We start from the raw sequence: 27229 nt of genomic DNA, 5'->3' as shown, positions 1-27229 counted from the left end.
TGTCGGCCACACAGGGGGCGACATCCCATTTATCGGCCTCTGCTCCGCCTCCACGTAACCTTCCTCATCCAACATGTCGACACAGCCGTACCGACACACCGCACACACACAGGGAATGCTCTGACTGAGGACAGGACCCCACAAAGTCCTTTGGGGAGACAGAGAGAGAGTATGCCAGCACACACCAGAGCGCTATATAATGCAGGGATTAACACTATAACTGAGTGATTTTTCCCCCAAATAGCTGCTTGTATACACATATTGCGCCTAAATTTAGTGCCCCCCCTCTCTTTTTAACCCTTTGAGCCTGAAAACTACAGGGGAGAGCCTGGGGAGCTGTCTTCCAGCTGCACTGTGAAGAAAAAATGGTGCCAGTGTGCTGAGGGAGATAGCCCCGCCCCTTTTTCGGCTGACTTTTCTCCCGCTTTTTTCATGGATTCTGGCAGGGGTAATTTATCACATATATAGCCCTGGGACTATATATTGTGATGATTTGCCAGCCAAGGTGTATTATATTGCCCTCAGGGCGCCCCCCCCCCAGCGCCCTGCACCCATCAGTGACCGGAGTGTGAGGTGTGCATGAGGAGCAATGGCGCACAGCTGCAGTGCTGTGCGCTACCTTGTTGAAGACAGAAGTCCTCTGCCGCCGATTTTCCGGAACACTTCTTGCTTCTGGCTCTGTAAGGGGGTCGGCGGCGCGACTCCGGGACCGAACATCGAGGTCGGGTCCTGTGGTCGATCCCTCTGGAGCTAATGGTGTCGAGTAGCCTAAGAAGCCCAAGCTACCACCAGTTAGGTAGGTTCGCTTCTTCTCCCCTTAGTCCCTCGCTGCAGTGAGTCTGTTGCCAGCAGATCTCACTGTAAAATAAAAAACCTAAAATATACTTTCTTTCTAGGAGCTCAGGAGAGCCCCTAGTGTGCATCCAGCTCAGCCGGGCACAAGATTCTAACTGAGGTCTGGAGGAGGGTCATAGGGGGAGGAGCCAGTGCACACCAGGTAGTCCTAAAGCTTTCTTTAGTTGTGCCCAGTCTCCTGCGGAGCCGCTATTCCCCATGGTCCTTACGGAGTCCCAGCATCCACTTAGGACGTCAGAGAAAATAAAGAAGTCCATGATAAGGGAGGATCTTCTCCATTCTGCCTTCAATAAACTAAGGGCCACACTCATTTTAAAGAGAAACCATCTGTTTCGCGTGATGTGGCCGTTAGTAGTTTTTGTCTGATGACCAGCAGACACCACTACCATACACTGCGGAAAACTCAAGATCACCCTCCTTTGTAAGAGAGAAGACCCCTATTTAAAATGCTAGGACCAATTAGTGGTAATGGTTTTGGGATCACCACATCCAACACTAATGTCACATCTTGATTCAAGTAAAAACAGAGTTCCCCTAATTTCATACAATTGGTTTTCTAACTTTCTAATACCAAGATGAGGTGCCATATTATCCCTACATAACGCATTTCAGTCAAGGCAGTGAAAACCTGGTAAAAAAAAGAAAGAAAAAAAAGAGAACATTTCCAACTGCAGACTGTCGTATGAAAAAAAGAAATGAAGCAAGAACCACAAAGTAAGATAGTATGTGTGGGTGTTATATCCTGTATACACAGTATTAATATATACAGCTGCATCAGATTCTAAAAAGCACCAATGTCAAATTGTATTGAATGGTCTCTAAGTTTATTTAAAAGATAGCTACTTGGTACATGACAAATCACAATTTCTTAATTTATCCTTAGAAACTCTGAGATTAAAACACAATTGTTCCCAAAATTTATCAGTTGATTATGGTGATTGTTCTTTTTTTATTTTTTATTTACCATTATTAATATTCTTAAAAACAGTCAATTATTCACACAGTTAAGGTCAATTTTTATGTAGTATTACATAAATTTCAGTTATGCGGAAGAATACTATCTACTGTAAGTTATTGCACCTCTTGTTAAGCTTAAATCCAGAATTTTGTGACTTTTCAAACATTTTAAATAATCAAAATATAGCTTACAAAGTCTTCTTTAATTGAATAAAAAAAAAAAACCCAACAGCAAATCCTGAGCATGTTATAAAAATCACCTATGACCAATCATCTAGGCCACCGTATGTGCCTTTTACATCAGTGATGCATATGTTATTGCTAAAATCTGCAAAGTGGCTATTTGTCGATGTTACAAATAATTGATCTGGCTAATGAAAATATAAGAATTGAGAGGTATTTTTGTCTATCTAACCCTACAAAAACAACAGTAGGGAAATTAGATGAAAAGTGGATGTAGCTTTACTAATGTATAAATGTATCTTTGTTTCTGCAAAACAAAAACTTAAATGGACACACACACGCACATAATGCAAGACAAGAGCAATTACCTGGGAAATACCTCTTTAAGCACGCATTTTACACTAGCCAGTAAGTGTTTCATCATCTTTGCTTTTAGCGATAACACATATGCAGATTGATTTTGGTTAGCAATAACAGTATTTAACTTATGTATCAATGGTAAAAAAAAAATATATACAGTATACGGTATTTATACCTTAAGGAAAAGAAATGGAGCAGTACAAAGTTCAGGTTTGTTTGTGCTCTTTTAGCATTTTGGTCATACATCTTAAGTATAGAGTTTACAATTTGGCAAAAAAAAAGCGAAGTTTGTTTACGAAACAGTTACATCTTTATCTCCTTTCTATAAGCCTTATGCACGAAAGCATTCTATCCCAGTAAAGCTGTTAGACATAATTACAGTAAGTGCTTTTAAAGATCATTATAGACTAAAAAGTGAGCCACAATACGGAGAAAGGTTTAAGGACTTAATAATTTACATAGGTACATTTTTACCTAACAGCATATTCTTTTGTTTCTTAAATTATCTCTAACTGCGCTAAAATATAATTTTATGGTATTATATATATGTATATATGTAACAATAATCATTAAATCATACTGTTTAACTGTTCTACACATTCAGTTTTTTTCAAATGTGCAGATTTTAAACATTTAAAAACTCTATAGAAAAAAAAAAACTTCAGCAGCAGTACAAGTATATATGAATATATGTATATATTATATTTTACATATTTATCAATTTCCTGTTTTAGGCAACACTACATTCAGCTGATGAATGATTGTGTTAATCATTTTTAAGGCATCAGTGCGTCAAGGGCTAAAATAAAACAAAAACAAACTAGATTTCACAAAAATAAATATTAACTGCGCAAAGCAACATCATCATAGTGGCACGTCCATAAAGCATTGCACATTTCATCTGCCGGCCACTTTTCTTACTGGATTTGTTACATTTTAATCCACTCTCAGAGCTAGTGCAGGACAATGCATTGCAGAATCACAGAAGAGTCCAAAGGTTTAAATCATTCAATATGAAACTCAGAGAACAAATTTCACTTCATTTTTCAGGTGGTCATTAATCGTACTAAAGCGGTCTGGCAATATTCTCATTTTGACAGTGCCATCAGCTCCACAAGAGAAAATGTGATTGGCTGGACCAGTCTCTATCTGCATCACCCCTGTGCCAATATTCCGGAAGATGGACTGACGTGCATGTTCGTTTAGGAAAGTGTGCAGCAGACTGCAAGTTGTTAGGCTCCAGACCTATGAAAGCAGGTCATAGTAAAATATAAGTACATGGTAGTATAATATTACAACACCAACAGTTTTTCTCGTTTGGACGTTAAGTTCTAGAGAAAATAGAATTTTCATTGCCTATTGGGGAGACTTAGTACGATGGGTTATAGACGGGGTTCAAAGGAGCCTGTGCACTTTAAATTTCTTCACTGGGTGTGCTGGCTCCTCCCCTCTATGCCCCCTCCCACAGGTAGTTACAGGTAAAATAGTGCCCGAAGGAGAAAGGACATATATGAGAGAAGGAAAAATGATAACAAAGAGTGGTGAGATTCATATACCAGCACACCACTAACATAAAACAACCAACAACAGCCGGTAACAACGGCAGCTGAACAGGTAACAACCAGCAACGGCTGGTAACAACAACAGCAACAGCTGAACAGATGACCACATAAAAAAGAACCTGCAGAAAAGTCAACACTGAGGCGGGCGCCCAATTTCCCTTATGGACTACGAGAAAAGGATTTACCGGTAGGTAATTAAAATCCTATTTCCTCTAGCATCCACAAGGGATACTGGGGAGACTTAGTACGATGGGGACGTCCTAAAGTACAACAACGTGCGGAGACTTCTATAGCACCACCTGCCCAAACTGGGTATCCTCTTTGGCCAGGGTATCAAACCTGTAGAACTTCACCAAGGTGTTCTTAACTGACCAGGTAGTAGCTCGGCATAGTTGCAAGGCTGAGAATCCATGGGGCAGCCGCCCAGGAAGACCCCACTGATATTGTAGAGTGGGCCTTCAGAGACCTAGGAACAGGTAAGGCTGCCGACACACAGGCCTGTTGGATAGTAAGCCTAAGCCAATGAGTAATGGGCTGCTTAAAAGCAGGGCAACCCTTTTTCTGCGCATCATAGAGCACGAAAAAGGAATCCATCTTTCTGATCTGAGCCGTTCGCTTGACAGATCTTCAAGGCTCGCACAGCATCCAATGCCTCCGGAGGAGCAGAATTGTCAGAACTTGACGGAACCACAATAGGTTGATTCAGGTGAAATGCAGAGACAACCTTCGGCAGGAATTGCTGCAAAAGTCTGGAGCTCCGCTCTATCCTCGTAAAAGACCAAGTATGGACGTTTACACGAGAAGGCCCCCAAGTCTGAGACACGTTGAGCCGAAGCCAGGCCCAGTAACATCACCATTTTCCACGTGAGGTACTTGTCTTCTACAGTCATCAGAGGTTCAAACCAGGAGGACTGTAGAAACTCCAACACTACGTTCAAATCCCAGGGTGCCGTAGGCAGCACAAAAGGAGGTTGTATGGGGAGTATCCCTTGCAAGAAGGTCTGAACTTCTAGCAACACTGCCAATTTCTTCTGGAAGAAAATGGAGAGAGCTGAAATCTGGAATTTAAATGGAACCCAGACGTAAGCCCTTATTCACACCAGCCTGCAGAAAACGTAAGAACTCTGCAGGTGGATACATGCATTCCTCACACCGAGAGACGTATCTTCTCCAGATATGATGATAGTGTTTTGACGTCACAGGCATCCTGGCCTGAATCATGGTAGCAATAACCTTTTTGGAAAGGCATTTGTGAGCTAGGATGTTCCGCTCAACCTCCATGCCGCCAAACGAAGTCGTCGTAAGTCCAGATAGAAGAACGGTCCTTGTTGAAGATCGCTTCTTAGTGGTAGAGGCCAAGGGTCTTCGACTGACATGTCCAGAAGATCCGTGTACCACACCCTCCGAGGCCAAACCAGGGCAATCAGAATTGGCTGGACTCCTTGATTTGATTCGCTTGAGCACCCATGGGAGCAACGGAATCGGAGGAAACAGGTAGACCAGCCGGTAAGGCCAAGGTGACGTCAGTGCATCCACTGCCCTCGTCTGAGGGTCCCTGGTTCGGGAGCAATACCAATGAAGCTTCTTACTGAGTCGAGAAGCCATCATGTCTATCCGTGTGCATCCCCACTGGTGGATGATCTGCTGGAACACCTGAAACTGGAGTCCCCACTCTCCTGGGTGGAGATCGTGACATCCCAGTTGCCCACACCCGGAATGAAGAAGTCAGACATTGCTCTTGCATTTCTTTTCGCCCAGAGGAGTATCTTTGACACCTCTCGCATGCAGGCTCTGCTTTTTGTCCCTCCTTTCCGACTGATGTAAACCACTGCTGTGACGTTGTCTGACAGTACTTGGATTGCGTGATCCTTGGGTAGAGGAGTGGCCTGAAGCAGTGCATTGTAGATCACCCGAAGTTCCAGAATGGTGATTGGAAGGAGGGCATCGTGGGCTGACAACCTGCCCTGGAACGAAGCCTCCTGGGCTACAGCTCCCCATCCTCGCAGACTCACATCCGTCGTAAGGAGTATCCAATCCTGGATCCCAAAACGTCGGCCTTCCAGTAGGTTGGAGGACCGCAGCCACCACAAGAGAGAAATCCTGGCCTGAGGTTACAGCCGTATTATCCGGTGTATCTGAAGATGTGATCCGAAACACTTGCTCAGGAGATCCAATTGAAATGTCCTGGCATGAAACCTTCCATACTGGATCACCTCGTATGAGGCTACCACCTTTCCCAACAATCCTATGCAAGGATGGATGGATATTCGAGTAGGCCGGAGAACCACGCGGACCATCTCCTGAAGTGTTCTCACTGTGTCCCCTGGGAGGAACACCTTCCGGGTCACAGTCTCGAGGAACAGGAGCCGCTGAGTTGGCTCCAGGTGGGACTTCTGTAACTTGAGGATCCAACCATGGTGTGACAGAAGTTGGATAGTGTGGTCTAAATGGAGCTATAAAAGCCCTCAGTCTTCCAGGCCTGCAAGCACTGCTTGCAAGTATTCCATCTGAAATTTGAAAACCTTTAGGCAAGGGTTAAAGGATTTTAGATCCAAAATGAGCCTTACCGAACCGTCCGGTGTCGGTACCATGAACAAGTTGGAGTAGTAAACCTTTCCCTTTATTGCAGTGGCACAGTAACATTGACTTGAGGACTGGACCAATGTTTGGATGGCCTGTTGCCATGCAACACGCGTAACCTCCAAAGCTGGTAAGCTTGACTGGAAAAATAGTTGGGGAGGAGCGCCGTCGAACTCCAGCCTGTAGCCCTGAGAGATAAGGTCCTTTACCCAGGAATCCTGGCAGGAGCTCTCCCAGACGCGGCTGAAGTGACGCAATCGAGCTCCCACCTGAGATCCCCTCAGGGTGGGTGGGCACCGTCATGCCGAAGCCTCAGTGGAAGCAGAACTGGTGCTGTCCTGGGAACCTGCGACGGCTGGATTTCCTGTCTCCTCTCTGGTGCCTCTAGTCATAGTGGAGGCACCTCTGGACCTAGAACAAACTCTGTTAGACCGAAAGGACTGAACAGACGGCCCTGGGTAGGAACGCCTAGCCGACGGGGCTCCAGAGGGGAGAAACGTAGATTTCCCTGCAGTGACTTTGGAAATACACGTATCCAACTCAACCCCAAAGAGCCATTCTCCAGAAAATGGGAGGGACTCCACACTGCGCTTGGATTCTGCATCCGCTATCCACTGACGCAACCACAAGGCCCTGCGCACCGACACTGCCATGGCAGAAGTCCTAGCATTAATATTGCCCATCTCCTTGAGCGAGTCACACAGGACGCGTGCAGTGTCCTGAATGTGCTTCAGGAGAATCACCAGAGGCATATCCCCAGAGAGGCCCTCCTGAATTTGAGTATCCCACGTATGAATGGCATGGTTCATCCAGCAACCCGCTATGACCAGCCTTTAGCGATACACCTGCTGCTGTGTAGATAGACTTTAGTGTAATCGCTATATTTCTACCTCCACGGTCTTTATGGTAAAGGAGCCCGGGGTAGACAGCACCGCCTATGTTGACAGTCGAGAGACTGATACGTCAACCCACGGGGGTTCTTCACAGGATTTCCTACCTTCAGGAGCAAATGGTAAAGTGCGCAAAAATCTTTTTGACACTTGGTATTTTTTGTCTGGAGTTTTCCAGGCTAACTTAAATAGGTCATCTAAATCTGCAGAATCAGGGAAAGTGACATTAGGCTTGTTTTGTACAAAGAAAAACGACTGCTGTGACGCAGCGTCCTCAAGAGGGAGCTTTTAACACGTCCCAAATAGCCAGAATTAGGGGTTCAATAGCCTGAGCAGAATCGGGATCCCCACTAACGTGGTCTAAGTCCTCCCCATCCTCCTCTATAGCCTCATCTGTATCAGAGAGCAGTGCACACTTTTGTGGTCCTGCATGAGAGGAGGGGGCTGCACATCTGCCCAAGCAGCCAACTCTGCAACAGCTTGTTGCAGTAGCTGAGTTTTCTGTACATTAGCAGTGAGCTGGGATGACATATCTGACATCATAGATTTAAGAGACCCCAGCCAGTGGGGCTCTGGACCCTCTCCCCAGCCCCTTCACTGAATTGTGAAGATTAGCTGCATTTTTCACATGAAACAGAATCAGATGATAATGGATAGAATCTGGTGTGGCATACACTGCACAGTTTGTGTTTACCCATGTTTCACATTAGGCACAATAACATACACATACACCCAGACAGTGATATTGCAAGCCCCAGTGAGGCTGTCAGCTAACTATATAACAGTAAACACTAACAATTTCTGTCCTATAGAGGACCCAGATAGTGTACAATAGCGGCTCTCCCCCTTTGCTATACCCTGTACCATATATCCAGCGTGGCTGAGGAGTCAGGAAGCGCTGTGTGTACTGTATATGGCAGCAGTAAGCAGAGGAAGGCGCCAAAATTCCTCTGGTCCTGCTGAGATAACTCCGCCCCCTCCAATGGCGCCGGAGCTACAGTGATATATTATACTGGCAAAGCCTCCTTTTAGCTTAAAAACATCACAACCAGTGCTAGTCTAAGCGGTTTTGTGCCAGTCTACAGCGGGACCCCCCGTGGTCAGCCGCACAGTGAACCAAGGGATGGCCCTAGCGGGGCCCCAGTTTGTACTCACCACCGATGTCACCTTCAGGCAGCGTTAGGGATGCACGGCGTGCTGCGGCTGTGACAGCCAAGGCGCAGTGCCCCGCTGAACAACCCCTCAGGATGGTGGTCCTGCAGCAGGGAAGCAGCTCTGCAACTCGTAAGTCCGGTGACCGCCCCCAAACAGCATACCGAAAATAATAAACATGAAAAAGAAATTGAAGAAATCTCTCTGGAGCTCAGAGATGTGCATCCTCTCCTGAGGGCACTTTTTTCTAAACTGCCTGTGGGAGGGGGCATAGAAGGGAGGAGCCAGCACACCCAGTGAATACATTTTAAGTGCACCGGCTCCTTTGGACCCCTTCTATACCCCATCGTACTAAGTCTCCCCAATATCCCTTATGGATGCTAGAGAAATACAATTTATTTTCATTCAAGTATTAAACAGGGAACTTTGCGTTTTTTTTATTTGAATGCCTATATATGTTCAATCAGTTACTATGTGCAGTGGTATTTATTTCTCAGAATGTTTACTGGATCAATAATATTTTTGGAAGCTGCCATATTGATCTCCTAGAGACATGACCCACAATGTGCATTCCGAAACATGACAGCTTCTATTAAGACATTAAAAACAGAAGATGCAAAAATAAATAAATAAATAAAAAATCCACTTTTATAACTGTGTATTACACACACATATATATATATATATATATATATATATATATATATATATATGTATATATGTATCCAATTAGCTATGGTAATTTGCTGTAGCTAATGTATCCCTTGGAGGCTATCTAGTTAGCCCTGACAAGGCGGCACTTATCGGAGATTAGCAAAATCCCCGATAACCAGCCCTTATAAACAATTTTTTTTTTTCACAAAAATGATCTTGGATCATGTGTGTTTTTGCCCCGAAACATGACATTTTTCGGCACAAAAAAAAAAGTGCTCTGATAACCTGATAATAACCATTGGGCTAAAATCGAGATATTAGCCTGTATTTTCTGCAAAATAAAATTTGCGATGCTAACACAGTACTCTTCCCCCCCTCCCATACTGGGTGGTCTTCAGTATGCCGAATGTCGGGATCCCGGCGCACAGTTTACCGGCGCCGGAATCCCGACACCCGGCATACCGACAGGTATTCTCCCTCGTGGGGGTCCACGACCCCCCTGGAGGGAGAATAAAATAGTGTGGCGCGCATAGCGCACCACCGTGCCCGCAAGGGGGTTCTCTGCGCTCGCCACGCTGTCGGTATGCCGGCGGTCGGGCTCCCGGCGCCAGTATGCTGGTTGCCGGGAGCCCGGCATACCATACTACACCCCCCATACTGTATATCATTTGGCCCATGTAGTGGTTAGTATTCAATGCAGTACCTTAATATTGCCTTCTGCAGATCCAGTAATAAAATATTCTTCTGTTGTGTCTACGGCAATGGCCTTGACCGCAGAATCATGGCTCTGGAAAAGGTGTCTTTGTTGCCTCTGGCGCAAGTCGAACAGGCAAGTGAATCCTTTTCTGCCTCCTGATATTAAAAGCTGACATTTTGGTGCATAAGTAATGACCGTTGCGCCACTATCATGGCACACGAAAGCTGCAAATTAAGCAGAAAAATAATTACACAATAATTTGAATCATATGCTGGTATATGTGTAAAGTTATGCAGTACAAATTAAGAAAGGCTGTATTCAATTCTTTCCACCCCCTTCCACACCCATTCTGTTTCTGCTGACGGACGTGGTATCAGTGAGGAGCCCTAACCCTTTACACAGCTAAACCGGATTACTATGGGCGCGATAACTGGGTTCACTTTAGAAAGGAGACTGGGCGTGATATATCATTTGAATATCGCCCATAGTGGTAACAAAGTATGTGGACCCCATAACACCGGTGCATCGACAGGTGTGAAATGCTACTCAAAGCAGTCTTATTACTTGGTTCACAAGCAGTATATTAGGTTTTTTGTTGCAAACAAACTGGTGTAAATTACAGATTAAACATTAATTATGCATGGTGAGGGTCGCTCGAAACAGACCTGAATGTGACTTTCTTCAACCTTGTTACTTTTCCCCCTCATTCTTGCGTCTTAGTTCACAGAGTGCACTAAGGGCCTAATTCAGACCTGATCGCAGCAGCAAATTTGTTAACTAATCGGCAAAACCATGTGCACTGCAGGTGGGGCAGATATAACATTTGCAGAGAGTGTTAGATTTGGTTGGGTTATTTTGTTTCTGTGCAGGGTAAATACTGGCTGCTTTATTTTTACACTGCAATTTAGATTTCAGTTTGAACACACCCCACCCAAATCTCTCTCTGCACATGTTATCTCTCTGCACTCTGTGAACTAAGACGCAAGAATGAGGGAAAAAAGTAACAAGGTTTTTTTGTGTCACAGGAATTGGTCTACCGTTGCATGGTGAGGGCCGTCTTAGACACTTTTTCCTGCATTGTGCTATTTTTTCCTCAATGTTATATCTTTGTTAGCAAATAGTGTGCTAGGTACTTGTTTTGGCGCAGCTAAGTAAAAAAATCTGCGGCACAATATATCGGGCAGTTTGGAGTCATTTGAGGATAGGTGTATGTGGATACATCTGTTTAGTGTGTAATAGATCATTTTATATTAAAGGATTTAAAAATAAAAATAAATTACTTACCATGAACTAAACTATTTGCAGGCGTTACCAAGGTATCCCACAAACAGATATTTCTGGAACATGAAGGAAAGAAAAATAAAAAAGCAAATGTATGATTATACACTGATCAGCTTCCTTTTTAAAATCTAGTTAGTCACAGTGCAATACGTTTTTGTAACATTGGGGGGTTATCCAATTAGCTGCAGCAATTTACCGTGACAAACTGATACACCAGGAGCTATCCAATTAGCCCCGAGCGGGGTGCTCTGCCCCCTGATGCCGGCACTTATCGGGGATTATGATTAATCCTCAAAAAGTACCCTGTAGACCCGCAATAAGTGCCGCAAAAATGCATAGGTCCGCTGCTTTTTGCGGGACCTATGTATTTTTCGCGCAAAAAAATGGTGTATTACGGGACCCAACTGGATAAGGTGATAAAAAAGTTCGGAAAAAACCCGTAGTGCCGCAGGTAATTGGATACACCCCACTGACCTGTATATAGATTTTCAATGCATTTTAACTACAGCATTACCTGCCATAAATTGCACATTTGATACGGCTATCCAATTACTATGGCAACTAGCATGACTGTCTAAACGCTTGCGAATATTGCGTCTTTCTGTTATGTACTTTGAATATAGTGAACATGGAAACTCACATCTTTGATCGCTACAGGGACTTAGGTTCAGAACACATGGGCATATTACACAACACAGGGATTCTCAACTCCAATCCTCACGCAGGATTTCTAGAATCATGCATAGGTGAGTTAATTATCTATATTGCTACATCAGTAATTATCCCACTTGTTTTCTCAGACAGATATCCTGGGTACTTGAAGATTGGAGTCACTAACCCCTGCATAAGCGGACTAAGGTTCCATTTCACACATAAACACAGATATATGCCTGCTAGGAGGCGTTCTCTTGCACTTGTAATCAGGACAGGTGGCATAAGCCAGACACATATGCTGCCGATGCGAAGGAGTGAGCATCTTAACTACTTGTCAGACGTGGTCACATGGGATGCGACTGCAGACAGATGGGCTCTCTCTGATATGGTTGCACTGCATGTCCAAGACTCACTTCCATGAAGGGGCTGAGCTGCGGCATAGGTGCCCCCCAGAAGCCATGCCATTGGCAACCTGGAGTTCAAACAGCCCTATTGAGCACTATATCGTTGTCCCTACTGCTACTTCTCTGCATTGGTGCATAGATGGGAGGTGGAGGGTAAATAGGGGGATCTATGGCCACTGAGGAAGGGGGGGGGGATAATGTCACACAGGGATTTGTGGCAAATGGGGTAGTATAATGCTACATGGGGGATCAAAGGCTGGATGTGGGGGTCAATTTGTACAGGGGATCTATAACGGTGATTAAAAAATATGCCAGTGATGAAGTTAAGTCCCTTTGTGAGCATCTAGTTTTTCCACTGTTAACCTGTCAAAACAGGATGCTCAAGTAAAGGTTGTTTTGGCTCGATGAAGAGGACTGTCTAAGCCATTTACAAAAGCCACATATTTTAATTCCAGAACTTTAAAGTTAAGCTTGTATTAAGATGAACAGCACTGAATATTATATTTCAGTATAAGAATGTTATGTAATTCAGTGATTAAGGTGCGGCACCTGTTACCTACACATTAACAGATATCTGAACACCAATAGTTAATTCTGGTCAACTCTTTATATGCATTAAGTAAAATTATATAAGGGTGGTGGTACAAAATGTGGACGTTATGTCGACTTATCAAATGTTATGTCGATTTATTAAATTTAGAGAATAGTGAGCCGGCACAGCAATATGGTGTTTTCAGGTGATTGTAACTTTAACCCTAACCAACACTAAAATGGACTGTTGACATTACAACCGAGGTTTCATTTTGCCCATGTCGATGTAATGACTGCATACGCATGTGAGTAGCATTCACAAGGATCAATGAAAACTGGACAACCCATGTACTGGTGTGGGGGCATTGAGCACACCACTGCCATCATACGGTAGAAAGGTTACCAGCTTTCCAGGACAGCCGCTTATTGGCTAGGAAAGCTCAGATTACATTAATCTTAGAGAAACTTGGACAACATCACAGTCAATTTATGTAACGTCTGAAGGTGTAACAGCAGGAAGTACTAGTCAGATAAACAGCCAGGAAATGTTTCAGAATGGCTTTTCTCAAGAATGTTTAACAGTCCTGAGACTGTATGTAAAAAAGTATTAGGATAATATTATAGGGTTACAAACCACTTAAAATTAGCTGCTCAGCCACAGACAGAATTCCAGCCCTGCTTTCCACACAATATTTGCTCTGCACTAGCCCCCCACTGCTATACTAGGGTAGCAGTGGTAATTTCCCACTTAAAACCATCATTGGGATTAACAAAATGCTTTGGCTTCGTATGTACATAAATGTGGTCATAGTGAACCACTGCTAAAACAGGAATACAGGAAATGCTATGGCATGTCTGCAACCTGAATTCAAAGTTCAAAGTACCCCTCGTGATTAAGTTTGTAAGACATGAGGAGAGATGTAATAGCATCTGAGATTGCCGGACTCTGACACTATTGCTGTACATCTCGCCAATTATTTCTTGTATGATTTCTACTTAGAAGAACCACAGTTTATGGTGCAGAACATTTTTGCTAATAAAGGCCATCTCCCATTAGCTCTGTTAAGTTTTCATCCGAAAAAGAAGGACTTATAGTATATTGTGATAATAGGCCAATGGCTGAAAAATTCCCTTTTTCAGGCAATAACACATGGGATAAGTTCCCGGACCCATGTGTTATCACGTTTCTGAGGACTGATTTTCAGGGATTATGCTTAGTGCGCCTCATCATCCCCGATAAATGTTGGTATTGAGGGATAAGCGCGCCGGAATCAAAGCTAATAGGATACTCCCTGGCGAATCCATTAGCAGCGTTTAATTACAGCAGCTAACTGGATATCCCCCAAAGTGTAGTTAGCTAGGGGTTTTAATTCACAAGTCATCTTGGTCTTTCAGGGTGTGAAGTCACCAGCTGACCAGAATGAGCAGTGTTCTCTGATGCATGTCCTCCGAACAACCAGAATGCTAAATCCTTGGTCTTCTTTTATGGTTGCATTAACATTTCTGGTTGCTTGGTGATCATGCTAACTGTACTGTCTACTATGTTCGCATCTTAATTAATCTACAGTAATGATTTTCACCCTTATCAAGTCACGGCATCAGAGTATATGTTTGCAGATTTTTTCCAAGGAGCACAAATCGATGAAATCACTATTGAATCAATATTAAGCATTTCATTCTGCTCCTTTGTGATAAACAAAGTGATCTGATGGCGACACCATGGGGTCTGGTTAGAGAAACAATTCTCTACAACAAAAATGCAGTTAACAGCTTTATTGGTGATTGATAGGTTTATTACAAACCCAACCTACCAGAATGCTTGGATACTAAAGATGAAGCCTACAGTATGTCAACTGTAGACCATCCAGAGAGACACCTAGCATCAGCAACACATGGGGCGATATCATAGAGGAAGCCACCTCAAAAGTAGTAGTTATCTACAACCCTCAACTAGCAACGTTTAGGTATTATGGCTTCAGAAGGGGGATTGGCCTACATATGACATAATGCCTTGCATGAACCCTGGATCGCCTGTAGTATGAAAAGACTTCTCTTATCAGTCCTACCATAATATTACCACAGTACCTGTGTACAGAGTAGGTAAGGTGTTACTACTGCTGCTGATTGGAGCTTTACAACTTCCTATCAGTTGTGAGTCAGATTGTTTTGCCATATGTAGAATTAATCTGGGCACAGTGCATCACTTACCTATTATCATTGGACTGTCCTGCTGTTCCGATCAAGGAAGAGGAACTGATGAAAACAAAGTCGTTGGCAGTTTTGTTATGGCACTGCCACGTCTGCATTGTAAAGAAAAAAAATGAAGGGAAAACTGTACAACATTTCTGTGAGAGATGAAAGTACATGCACCAAAACAAATACAGAAAGATTCCTTACCAAGTATGGTTTGGCAGGACTTCCATTAGCAGCAATGTATTTCCAGTTGGTCTGATACAGACTGATAAACCCATCGGCATCAACAATTCCAAACTATTAAGAACAAACCAGTGGGAATGTTATGAGACAAAGTAACATTTACACAGGCCGTACACAGATGTGATCGTGTTTTGAATTTTACCAAATAATACTAAGTTACTGTATAGTCACATCATTGTTGTTAAAAACACAATTTAACCATCCCCCTGCTTACAAAGTTTTACAAATATAAGGTAAACACAATTAGAGCTATAACCACTCACTGACATATTATAAATGCAATTCCTCTATAAATGCTAGTTTACAATGTGACAATCACAATAGTGGCCTGGAAATAAATAGGCAATAATAGTGAACACATCCTTGATATGTCACATACTTTATATAGGATGCATTCGATATCCCGGCTGTCGGGATTCCGACGCTCAGTATACTGTAGCCAGGTTCCCGACCGCCGTGATACCGACAACTATTCTCCCTCTTGGGGTGTCCACGACATCCCCGGAGGGAGAATAAATAGCACTGCGTGACGAGCGCAGTGAGCCTGGAAGGGACTCTCTTGCACTCGCTCCGCTGACGGCGTTCCGGCGGTCAGGATCACAGCGTCGGTATGCTAGGTGCCAGGATACCGATACCGACCCCTTTATATAGTACACTCAGTATACAGTAAGTGCCATAACAATAAAAATATTCAGAAAAGATAGAATGGAAAGATTGATCTCAGAACTCTACGATATAAGACTGTTGTAATTATGCAGGATTTGTGCCTATATTGACCACAGAACTCCAGAGTAATGTGTAAGATCCTTGCTCAGTCATTTGCTGATGGTAGACTCATGAATCTTAACATTTACAACACATAGGGCTGTCATGATATTCCATTCAGGGTTAGGAGTACAGAATAGACACCTTTGCAAAGTTGTATTATAGAAACAAAATGGTCATACACTACTTTGCAACAAGAGATGTCATTATATTATATTTATTCTTAACCTGGAACACATTCTCCACCCCAACTGGCATATAAAAAGTGACACAACAGGTGATCATACGGTAGATACAAATGTGTCATTCACTAATAGACAAATTGATAGTAAGTAAATTATCTGTTACAATTAGGGTAGTACGATATTATTCCTAAGTCTGAAATTATTGGACAGGACATAAAGGGCCGAATGTAATGAAGTCCGAGTGGCTGGAGGTGCGGGCTCCCGGCCGAACTCTGACTTTTTTTAAAGAGGCAATCATGTACAAGGCAAAAACGTCTGAATTCAGCCAGGAACCCGCCCCTCCGGCTAACCTGGACTTCATTACATCCGGCCCAAAGTTGGAAAAGGCAGAAGGTAAGCATCACAGCAAAAAGAAAAGAGAGAAAGTCTGGGACAGAAAAGTGGAAGAGGTCGCAGTCTTACGCCAATGACCAGATTCAGTGTATTGTCCTATGTAAAAGCATCCAAGCCACTGTCATGTCAATGCTTTTAGATTTTATGCTATAAGGGTATATATAACATGTTATCATATTTTTTATTTTCTGATTAATGCATAATAAATATGTACCTTATTTCCCTGGTGGTTAAACTTAATCCGTGTTACTCTGGAATTCCCACCTGTCCGGAAGCATGTTATCTGCTGTGCATGACCCCACTCAAACATCCTTACACTGCCATCTTGAGCTCCAGTAAGATCTATACAAACAGACCACATTAAAAAGTATTAGTCACCAGTAACTCTACTGAATGTAAAATACTATTCATTCTGTTTAACAGTAGCATAACAAGGGGTCCACTTCTATACATATAAGCGAATATATCTCACTTACTTTGCAACAAAGTTACTGTTACACAAATATTTAACGGAGCAGATTTAAATATTAGAATAGGCTCCTGTATTGCACTACTCCAGCATTATACCAGGACCATTTTATTCACACAGATAGTAACTCACAGTAGGGGAGGGTTGGATGGGATGCCATCCTTCGGACATCTTTGATTGTTTTCTTTATTAGCTGTAAGAAACACAACAAAAATGATGTAAATGTCACTTTGCATTATGAGCATAGACTGAAAAGAACATCCCACAAAACTGATAAAATATTGATATTTATGTCATGTGTAGCTTTCATCGTTGCCACTGTATTTTAAGTGTCTGACCTATATATGCCATACCTCCTACAGGCATGATACTGCAATATTTGCTTATGTGTACAAATGGAGGCACTGTGCTTTTAGCCCCTTCTTTAGAGGGCTTTCTCCCCTTCATACCTAGAACCATTTGGAAAACAGGTTATTCTTTTGTCTACAGAGTAAATGCTATGTTCTCTGCCATTGCAATTATGGCTTATTTTTGGAAGTACCTGTATATTAGTCTGCAATACATAATGCAATAGGTTAAACTCATTTTAAATGGAATACAGCTTGGAGTGTAATAGGGGTGCGTAGAACATGTATGAAGATTGCGTGGATGGGGGGGTCATTCTGACCCGTTCGCTCGCTGCTTTTTATCGCAGCCGAGTGAACGGGTACCCACTGCACATGCCAGACGGCCGAAGGCCGTAGCTGGGCTGCGATCGCCTCCGCCTGATTGACAGGCAGAGGCAGTCGCTGGGCGGGAGGGGGCGGAACGGCGGCGTGTGGCTGCCGCTTCGTGGGCGCGGCCTGGACTGTGCGGGGAGCGGCCCGCAGCGGCTGCGTGACGTCATATGCAGCCGCTGCGGGCCGGGGAGCGATGAGTAGCTCCCGGCCAGCACGCTAAAGCTGCGCTGGTCGAGAGCTACTCTTGAAGTGCAAAGGCATCGCCGCTGTGCGATGCCTTTGCACTTCTGCGGGGAGGGGGCCGGCACTGACATGTGGGGCGGACTAGCCTTGTGCTGGGTGTCCCCCCGCATGTCAGTGTGAATGATCGTAGCTGTGCTAAATTTAGCACAGCTACGAACATCTCGGAATGAGGGCCATGGTCACATTTTCTCATGCTCCCTATTTTCAGCCTATGTAAGCCAATTTGTGTCAGCCAATACTCCAGGTGTCCACTAACTGCAATGCTTGGGGAAGGCCCTGTCTCTGTAAGCCCACGTGCTGATAGATCTGACCCACAATACAGCACAGTCTGCGTCTAAAATCTGTGTGATACCTAGGGTCTGAATCTGAGCCGGACGCAATGCTGATATTCATGCAAATGAACAATGTTTTTCAACTGCTTATGCTTCTAGGCAGCTAAATAGTCGCAAAGTGCATGCGCACCACAGTGTAATGCAGTAACTATGGAGACGTACAGCCTCAGAAATGCACTGGGCATTTCTGGTCAATGCCAATTCAGATACACGAATGTGCACAGTCTGATGGGCTCGTTATGGGAGTGTCACGGGCGATACACAGTTCTGGTTCTGAACTAGACGCTTAAGTGCTTCATCTAACATGGGATAGGTGACAGTCTTGATGTGCTTCCGATGATATCGTCTGCAGACATGCTACAATGGCTTGCAGTTAGTACATACCTATGTGCGGAATTGGGCAGGGTAAGGGTATAGGGCCAGGTCTGGGATCACAAATTATTGAGGTTGACTTCATCTTGATGTGATCATCACTGAGTAACATCTATGCAATCTTATTAAGTTGTACTACACAGAACACGTACAAGTACGACAATAATCGGGACTTTGCCGATTCCATGACATTCCCTCCCGGCTTTACACACATTCATAATAAATTTCCTTTGAATGTAGCCTGCTGGAAACTACAGGGTCAGTAGAGAAACAGGTTTACCCATCGCTGCTGTGTGCTCCCATTACAAACAATGCAGAAGTAGATGGTCTGAGGTATATCTACTGAGGCCTGTTGGTAACTTTTTTATTTTGCTTTTTTAACAGGTAATTTGTCCAATGGCATCTTTGTGTATATTTTATTATACTCTCAATTGAAAATGGTGTGCCTTGCACTAGTTTCACTTTGTACGACTATTTCACCAGTTCAGGAAACGAACATTGTAATCACGGGATAAAGCAATACTTTTTTTCTGGTCTGCAACAATAATAAGATTTTACTCACCGGTAAATCTATTTCTCGTAGTCCGTAGTGGATGCTGGGAACTCCGAAAGGACCATGGGGAATAGCGGCTCCGCAGGAGACTGGGAACAACTAAAGAAAGCTTTTAGGTCACCTGGTGTGCACTGGCTCCTCCCACTATGACCCTCCTCCAAGCCTCAGTTAGGACACTGTGCCCGGACGAGCTGACATAATAAGGAAGGATTTTGAATCCCGGGTAAGACTCTTACCAGCCACACCAATCACACCGTATAACTCGTGATACTATACCCAGTTTAACAGTATGAAAACAACTGAGCCTCTCAACAGATGGCTCAACAATAACCCTTTAGTTAACAATAACTATGTACAAGTATTGCAGACAATCCGCACTTGGGATGGGCGCCCAGCATCCACTACGGACTACGAGAAATAGATTTACCGGTGAGTAAAATCTTATTTTCTCTGACGTCCTAGTGGATGCTGGGAACTCCGAAAGGACCATGGGGATTATACCAAAGCTCCCAAACGGGCGGGAGAGTGCGGACGACTCTGCAGCACCGAATGAGAGAACTCAAGGTCCTCCTCAGCCAGGGTATCAAATTTGTAGAATTTTGCAAACGTGTTTGCCCCTGACCAAGTAGCAGCACGGCAAAGTTGTAAAGCCGAGACCCCTCGGGCAGCCGCCCAAGATGAGCCCACCTTCCTTGTGGAATGGGCTTTTACTGATTTAAGATGCGGCAGTCCAGCCGCAGAATGCGCCAGCTGAATTGTGCTACAAATCCAGCGAGCAATAGTCTGCTTAGAAGCAGGAGCACCCAGTTTGTTGGGTGCATACAGGATAAATAGCGAGTCAGTTTTCCTGACTCTAGCCGTCCTGGAAACATAAATTTTCAAGGCCCTGACTACGTCCAGTAACTTGGAGTCCTCCAAGTCCCTAGTAGCCGCAGGCACCACAATAGGTTGGTTCACCACGTTGAGATCCCAAGGTGCCACTGGAGGCACAAACGGGGGCTGAATATGCAGCACTCATTTCACAAACGTCTGAACTTCAGGTAGTGAAGCTAGTTCTTTCTGGAAGAAAATCGACAGGGCCGAGATCTGTACCTTAATGGAGCCTAATTTCAGGCCCATAGTCACTCCTGCTTGTAGGAAATGCAGAAATCGACCTAGTTGAAATTCCTCTGTTGGGGCCTTTTTGGCCTCACACCAAGCAACATATTTCCGCCATATGCGGTGATAATGCTTTGCAGTTACATCTTTCCTGGCTTTAATCAGCGTAGGAATGACTTACTCCGGAATGCCCTTTTCCTTCAGGATCCGGCGTTCAACCGCCATGCCGTCAAACGCAGCCGCGGTAAGTCTTGGAACAGACAGGCCCCCTGCTGCAGCAGGTCCTGTCTGAGCGGCAGAGGCCATGGGTCCTCTGAGATCATCTCTTGAAGTTCCGGGTACCACGCTCGTCTTGGCCAATCCGGAACCACGAGTATTGTTCTTACTCCTCGTTTTCTTATTACTCTCAGTACCCTTGGTATGAGAGGCAGAGGAGGGAACACATAAACTGACTGGTACACCCACGGTGTCTAGTTTTTTGTTTAGGCGGGACGCCATCATGTCCACCTGTGGCCGTTCCCATCGATTTACAATCAGCGTGAAGACTTCTGGATGAAGTCCCCACTCTCCCGGGTGGAGGTCGTGCCTGCTGAGAAAGTCTGCTTCCCAGTTGTCCACTCCCGGAATGAACACTGCTGACAGTGCCAGTACGTGATTTTCCGTCCATCGGAGAATCCTTGTGGCTTCTGCCATTGCCATCCTGCTTCTTGTGCAGCCCTGTCGATTTACATGGGCGACTGCAGTGATGTTGTCTGACTGGATCAGTACCGGCTGGTGTAGAAGCAGGGATTTTGCCTGACTTAGGGCATTGTAAATGGCCCTTAGATCCAGAATATTTATGTGTAGGGAAGTCTCCTGACTCGACCATAGTCCTTGGAAGTTTCTTCCCTGTGTGACTGCCCCCCAGCCTCGAAGGCTGGCATCCGTGGTCACCAGGACCCAGTCCTGTATGCCGAATCTGCGGCCCTCTAGAAGATGAGCACTCTGCAGCCACCACAGCAGAGACACCCTGGTTCTTGGAGACAGGGTTATTAGGCGATGCATCTGAAGATGCGATCCGGACCTGTTTTGGTTTCAGGAGGTCTCTGACTAGAGATGACAGCTCCTTGGCTTTCTCCTCCGGGAGAAACAATTTTTTCTGGACTGTATCCAGAATCATACCCAGGAACAGTAGACGTGTCGTCGGAACCAGCTGTGATTTTGGAATATTCAGAATCCAACCGTGCTGGTGTAGCACCTCCTGAGATAATGCTACTCCCACCAACAACTGCTCCTTGGACCTCGCCTTTATTAGGAGATCGTCCAAGTACGGGATAATTAAAACTCCCTTTCTTCGAAGGAGTATCATCATTTCCGCCATTACCTTGGTAAACACCCTCGGTGCCGTGGAGAGTCCAAACGGCAGCGTCTGGAATTGGTAATGGCAATCCTGTACCACAAATCTGAGGTACTCCTGGTGAGGATAGTAAATGGGGACATGCAGGTAAGCATCCTTGATGTCCAGGGATACCATGTAATCCCCCTCGTCCAGGCTTGCAATAACCGCCCTGAGCGATTCCATCTTGAACTTGAATTTTTTTATGTATGTGTTCAAGGATTTCAAATTTAAAATGGGTCTCACCAAACCGTCCGGTTTCGGTACCACAAACAGTGTGGAATAGTAACCCCGTCCTTGTTGAAGTAGGGGCACCTTGATTATCACCTGCTGGGAATACAGCTTGTGAATTGCCGCTAGCACAGCCTCCCTGTTTGAAGGAGTAATCGGCAAGGCAGATTTTAGGCACCGGTGGGGTGGAGACGCCTCGAATTCCAGTTTGTACCCTTGAGATACTATTTGCAGGATCCAGGGATCCACCTGTGAGCGAGCCCACTGATCGCTGAAATTTTTGAGGCGGCCCCCCTCCGTACCTGGCTCCGCCTGTGGAGCCCCACCGTCATGCGGCGGACTTGGAAGAAGCGGGGGAGGACTTTTGCTCCTGGGAACCTGCTGTTTGTTGCAGCCTTTTTCCCCTACCTCTGCCTCTGGACAGAAAGGACCCGCCTTTTCCACGCCTGTTTTTCTGAGTCCGAAAGGACTGTACCTGATAAAACGGCGCCTTTTTAGGCTGTGAGGGAACATGGGGTAAAAATGCTGACTTCCCAGCAGTTGCTGTGGAAACTAGGTCCGAGAGACCATCCCCAAATAACTCCTCACCCTTATAAGGCAAAACTTCCATGTGCCTTTTTGAATCTGCATCCCCTGTCCACTGGCGAGTCCATAAGCCTCTCCTAGCAGAAATGGACAATGCACTTATTTTAGATCCCAGCCGGCAGATCTCCCTCTGTGCATCTCTCATGTATAAGACTGAGTCTTTTATATGCTCTATGGTTAGCAGAATAGTGTCCCTGTCTAGGGTGTCAATATTTTCTGACAGGGAATCTGACCACGCAGCGGCAGCACTGCACATCCATGCTGACGCAATAGCTGGTCTAAGTATAATGCCTGAGTGTATATACAGACTTCAGGATCGCCTCCTGCTTTCTATCAGCAGGTTCCTTGAGGGCGGCCGTATACGGAGACGGTAGTGCCACCTTTTTAGACAAACGTGTGAGCGCTTTATCCACCCTAGGGGGTGTCTCCCAACGTGACCTATCCTCTGGCGGGAAAGGGAACGCCATTAGTAACTTCTTAGAGATTACCAGTCTTTTATCAGGGAAAGCCCACGCTTCTTCACACACTTCATTTAATTCTTCTGATGGGGGAAAAACTACGGGTAGTTTTTTCTCCCCAAACATAATACCCTTTTTAGTGGTACCTGGGTTTATATCAGAAATTTGTAACACCTCTTTCATTGCTTCAATCATGCAACGAATGGCCTTAGTGGACATTAGACTAAACTCATCGTCGTCGACACTGGTGTCAGTATCCGTGTCGACATCCGCGTCTGCCATCTGAGGTAGCGGGCGTTTTAGAGCCCCCAATGGCCTTTGAGACGCCTGGACAGGCACGAGCTGAGAAGCCGGCTGTCCCGCATTTGGCATGTCGCCAAATTTTTTGTGTAAGGAGTCGACACGTGCACGCAATTCCTTCCATAAGTCCATCCACTCAGGTGTCTGCCCCGCAGGGGGTGACATCCCTTCTATAGGCATCTGCTCCGCCTCCACATCATTATCCTCATCAAACATGTCGACACAGCCGTACCGACACACCGCACACACACAGGGAATGCTCTAACAGAGGACAGGACCCACAAAAGCCCTTTGGGGAGACAGAGTGAGAGTATGCCAGCACACACCAGAGCGCTATATAATGCAGGGACTAACTGAGTTATGTCCCCTATAGCTGCTGTTATATATACTGCGCCTAAATTTAGTGCCCCCCCTCTCTTTTTTACCCTTTTCTGTAGTGTAGACTGCAGGGGAGAGCCAGGGAGCTTCCTTCCAGCGGATCTGTGAAGGAGAAATGGTGCCAGTGTGCTGAAGGAGATAGCTCCGCCCCTTTTTCGCGGACTTTTCTCCCGCTTTTTTATGGATTCTGGCAGGGGTAATTATCACATATATAGCCTCTGGGGCTATATATTGTGGTATTTTTGCCAGCCAAGGTGTTTTTATTGCTGCTCAGGGCGCCCCCCCTAGCGCCCTGCACCCTCAGTGACCGGAGTGTGAAGTGTGTATGAGGAGCAATGGCGCACAGCTGCAGTGCTGTGCGCTACCTTGGTGAAGACTGATGTCTTCTGCCGCCGATTTTCCGGACCTCTTCTTGCTTCTGGCTCTGTAAGGGGGACGGCGGCGCGGCTCCGGGACCGAACACCAAGGCCAGTTCCAAGCGGTCGATCCCTCTGGAGCTAATGGTGTCCAGTAGCCTAAGAAGCCCAAGCTAGCTGCAAGCAGGTAGGTTCGCTTCTTCTCCCCTTAGTCCCTCGCTGCAGTGAGCCTGTTGCCAGCAGGTCTCACTGTAAAATAAAAAACCTAATTATATACTTTCTTTCTAGAAGCTCAGGAGAGCCCCTAGTGTGCATCCAACCTCGGCCGGGCACAAAATCTAACTGAGGCTTGGAGGAGGGTCATAGTGGGAGGAGCCAGTGCACACCAGGTGACCTAAAAGCTTTCTTTAGTTGTGGCACCACTTCAATCTCTATGGTCTCACTCACATAGAGCAATTTTTATATTGCATGTAGAGGCCATTCCATCATCCTTGATTTTCTACATGCAATATAAAAATTGCTCTATGTGAGTGAGACCATAGAGATTGAAGTGTTGTTTGGTGTCAAAACAGAGTTGCACTATGTTTGTGTGTACTTTTGTATTTTAGAAATCAATATGCCTCATATGAATTTTACCATCTATGAGAACAAGTCAGACTCCATCGTGTAAGGTCTTCTTCCTGAGGGTATATAATTAGCGCCACGTGGTGCCACATCCATTTTGTTTCACATATTGCAAACCACGGTGAAAGGTTTTTTGGTATCCAAGGGCTGCTATTAGTATTTAAAGCGCACAAGGGGTCTATTTTTTCTTTAGTTGTGCCCAGTCTCCTGCGGAGCCGCTATTCCCCATGGTCCTTTCGGAGTTCCCAGCATCCACTAGGACGTCAGAGAAAAATAATTACCAAGGCATTTAAGCAAACAATAGTTTACAGCAAGCTATTGTCATGCTGTCCTTCACTTTGCAAAATAAAACAATGCACATCGCTGGCATTCAGGTAAATAGGATATAAAGGAATTCCATTAAATACACACACACACACACACACACACACACACACACACACACACACACACAAAATTAAGGCACTAAGAGAAATACATTGTTAGTGGCACTTACTACAGATGCACCTCTCCCGGTTTGAACGCCTCCTAGCCAAGGCATATTGATAGGAGTGCCTGGATTGCTGTGTGTGTAAGGAGTGGAGCCCTGAACAGCTGTAAGATCATCACGCGTGTGTACAACCAGGAAATCGTCCGTTCTGTGAAAACATTGAATACATTATTGCTTATGTTTTAAAGGCACCATAAGTATTCCATACAAGGGAAATTCATCAATATAAAAACAAATATTATATAGAACACAAAATAAATATTTAGGTGCTAATGCAGAGCTGCACACAAGTCCATACTGCAGAGTGATTTCGAGTGTTTTTGCACTGGCCATGCTCCGGAGCAGAGTGTACGAATCTGAGGTTAAGTTTAGAAAACTGCAGGATGTGCAAAGATGTGCGTATGCAGAGATCTGTCTGACCATATGGAATCAGTGTAGATGTGAGTATGCCTAACGCTAACCACAGCTTAACCATAAAAAATATTGCCCATCAACAGTCACAAAGTCAACATTATATCATATAGACATTCTGTCATTGTTGACATCGTGAATGTATACAAACGATAGGACAAGTGCAAGTCTGCACTGATCATGTTGAATGTTATGAAACCAAACATATAGATAGGGGAAATCCAGTTACAGAGATGCTAGAGACTTGGCATAAAGACAAACATCCGCATTTAGCTTTGTGCATGTAATGCATGTCAAATTGTAGCTGGCCACAGTGAAACTCCAGTTCCTTCGTCACTTATTACCACATTTGCCTCCAATTCCTTTCTTAGGCTGGGTACAAACTGGGCCGACGATCGGCCGTCTAGCTGGTCCGCTAACCTATCCATTGGTAAGTGTATACACACTTACTGATTATCGGCATGATATGTTGTGTCTGACATCACAGCTGGGTGGGCATTTACATGAGCCCGCCCAGATGTGCTGTCAGTCACCCGGGGCAAGTGTACCCACTAACAAGTGTCCGACTGCCCATATACACAGCATGATGCACCAATATATCGGCCATCGGCAGTGCTGCAGGGAACACGCAATATATCTGAATGACCTCGTTCACAGACATATCGGGGGTACACACCTGCCAGCGGGCACACAATATATTGGTTGTTCAACTGAACGGCTGATATATCGGCCAATGTGTGCCAAGCATTAGAGTGTTGGAGATTTCAAAACCCTGATAATATAAAAATACTTCCCACTCTAAAACGAAGACTCATTGGAGGACCGGAGATAGTAATCTGACCATTATTACTTTCTTAATAAATCAATGCAGTGTCATTATAGTAAGCCAGTTTCTGACCCACAAGGGTTGGTGGGTGGCCGCCTCTTGGTCAGACGCATAAGCACTGCTACTGTAGTAGTAACTATCAGCTGCCTTATCAATCAAAACTGCTATAGCTTGGATGTTCAGAAAGAATTTCAAATTGTGTTCTGGCCGTATTTGACACACTGCCTCCAGCAAGAATCTGGTAATGGATTCATAGGGCTCATTATTTCCATCTTTGCGACAATACATCTTTAGTGATTAATGGAGAACCCTTGATTAGAGGCACTTGATAGAGGCACATATCAAAAGTTGTTGCCTTTATTGTGTAACCACTTAATGGACGATTCTTTCCCCCCACAAAACCGCTCAGAATTTTTTCTTTTCTTTTACTATTGCTTATAGTTTCGCACCCCCATGTCCATAGGCCCCATTATAAAATAACTCATCCCCCCCATTGGCAATAGACAGCCCCCCCCACCCCCCCACCCCGAGTTAATCCTAGTAACAGAGCCCCCACACACCCCTTTAGGGGCAAAAATAAAATCCATGTTTTGTTTAACAACCATGTAACAACTAACCCCCCCATTCAGATCGCAGTGGAGTGTTCAGCCGCTGTCCCACTGCTGTAGCTGATCTCTGATTGGCTGATCAGCCAAATTGAGGGACTAAGTGCCCCTCCCTGCACTTTGATCCCTGGTGCATGTGCTCCAGAATGCCGGTCGCATGGCATTCTGGGGTGGGATTCTGCCAGTAATGTTGGCAGTCAGAAACTACCGCGTCACTGCACTGTTTATATTAAATTTGAAGGATCTGATACGCCCAATGGGGCAT

The 27229-nt window shown here is 44.9% G+C and overlaps 1 protein-coding gene across 3 annotated transcripts in view; it reads right to left on the bottom strand.

Annotated features, from left to right (window-relative positions):
* Positions 1-1657: 1657 nt before the first annotated feature.
* DMXL1 (Dmx like 1) overlaps positions 1658-27229 on the bottom strand; it is a 444894-nt gene continuing 419322 nt past the window's right edge. For all 3 annotated transcript variants that reach the window (XM_063964179.1, XM_063964181.1, XM_063964180.1), the window contains 8 exons: positions 25129-25270; positions 17141-17201; positions 16754-16881; positions 15158-15250; positions 14969-15060; positions 11175-11227; positions 9897-10114; positions 1658-3600 (listed from right to left, as the gene is read on the bottom strand). In XM_063964179.1, coding sequence (XP_063820249.1) covers positions 3376-3600; positions 9897-10114; positions 11175-11227; positions 14969-15060; positions 15158-15250; positions 16754-16881; positions 17141-17201; positions 25129-25270 — 1012 coding nt within the window. In that variant the 3' untranslated portion in view covers positions 1658-3375. The remainder of the gene's footprint in view (positions 3601-9896; positions 10115-11174; positions 11228-14968; positions 15061-15157; positions 15251-16753; positions 16882-17140; positions 17202-25128; positions 25271-27229) is intronic.

This window comes from Pseudophryne corroboree, chromosome 1 (genome assembly GCF_028390025.1).
Source record: "Pseudophryne corroboree isolate aPseCor3 chromosome 1, aPseCor3.hap2, whole genome shotgun sequence".
Taxonomy (NCBI): domain Eukaryota; kingdom Metazoa; phylum Chordata; class Amphibia; order Anura; family Myobatrachidae; genus Pseudophryne; species Pseudophryne corroboree.
Note: the sequence above shows the minus strand (reverse complement) of the source record. Positions and strands in the feature narration are given on the sequence as shown.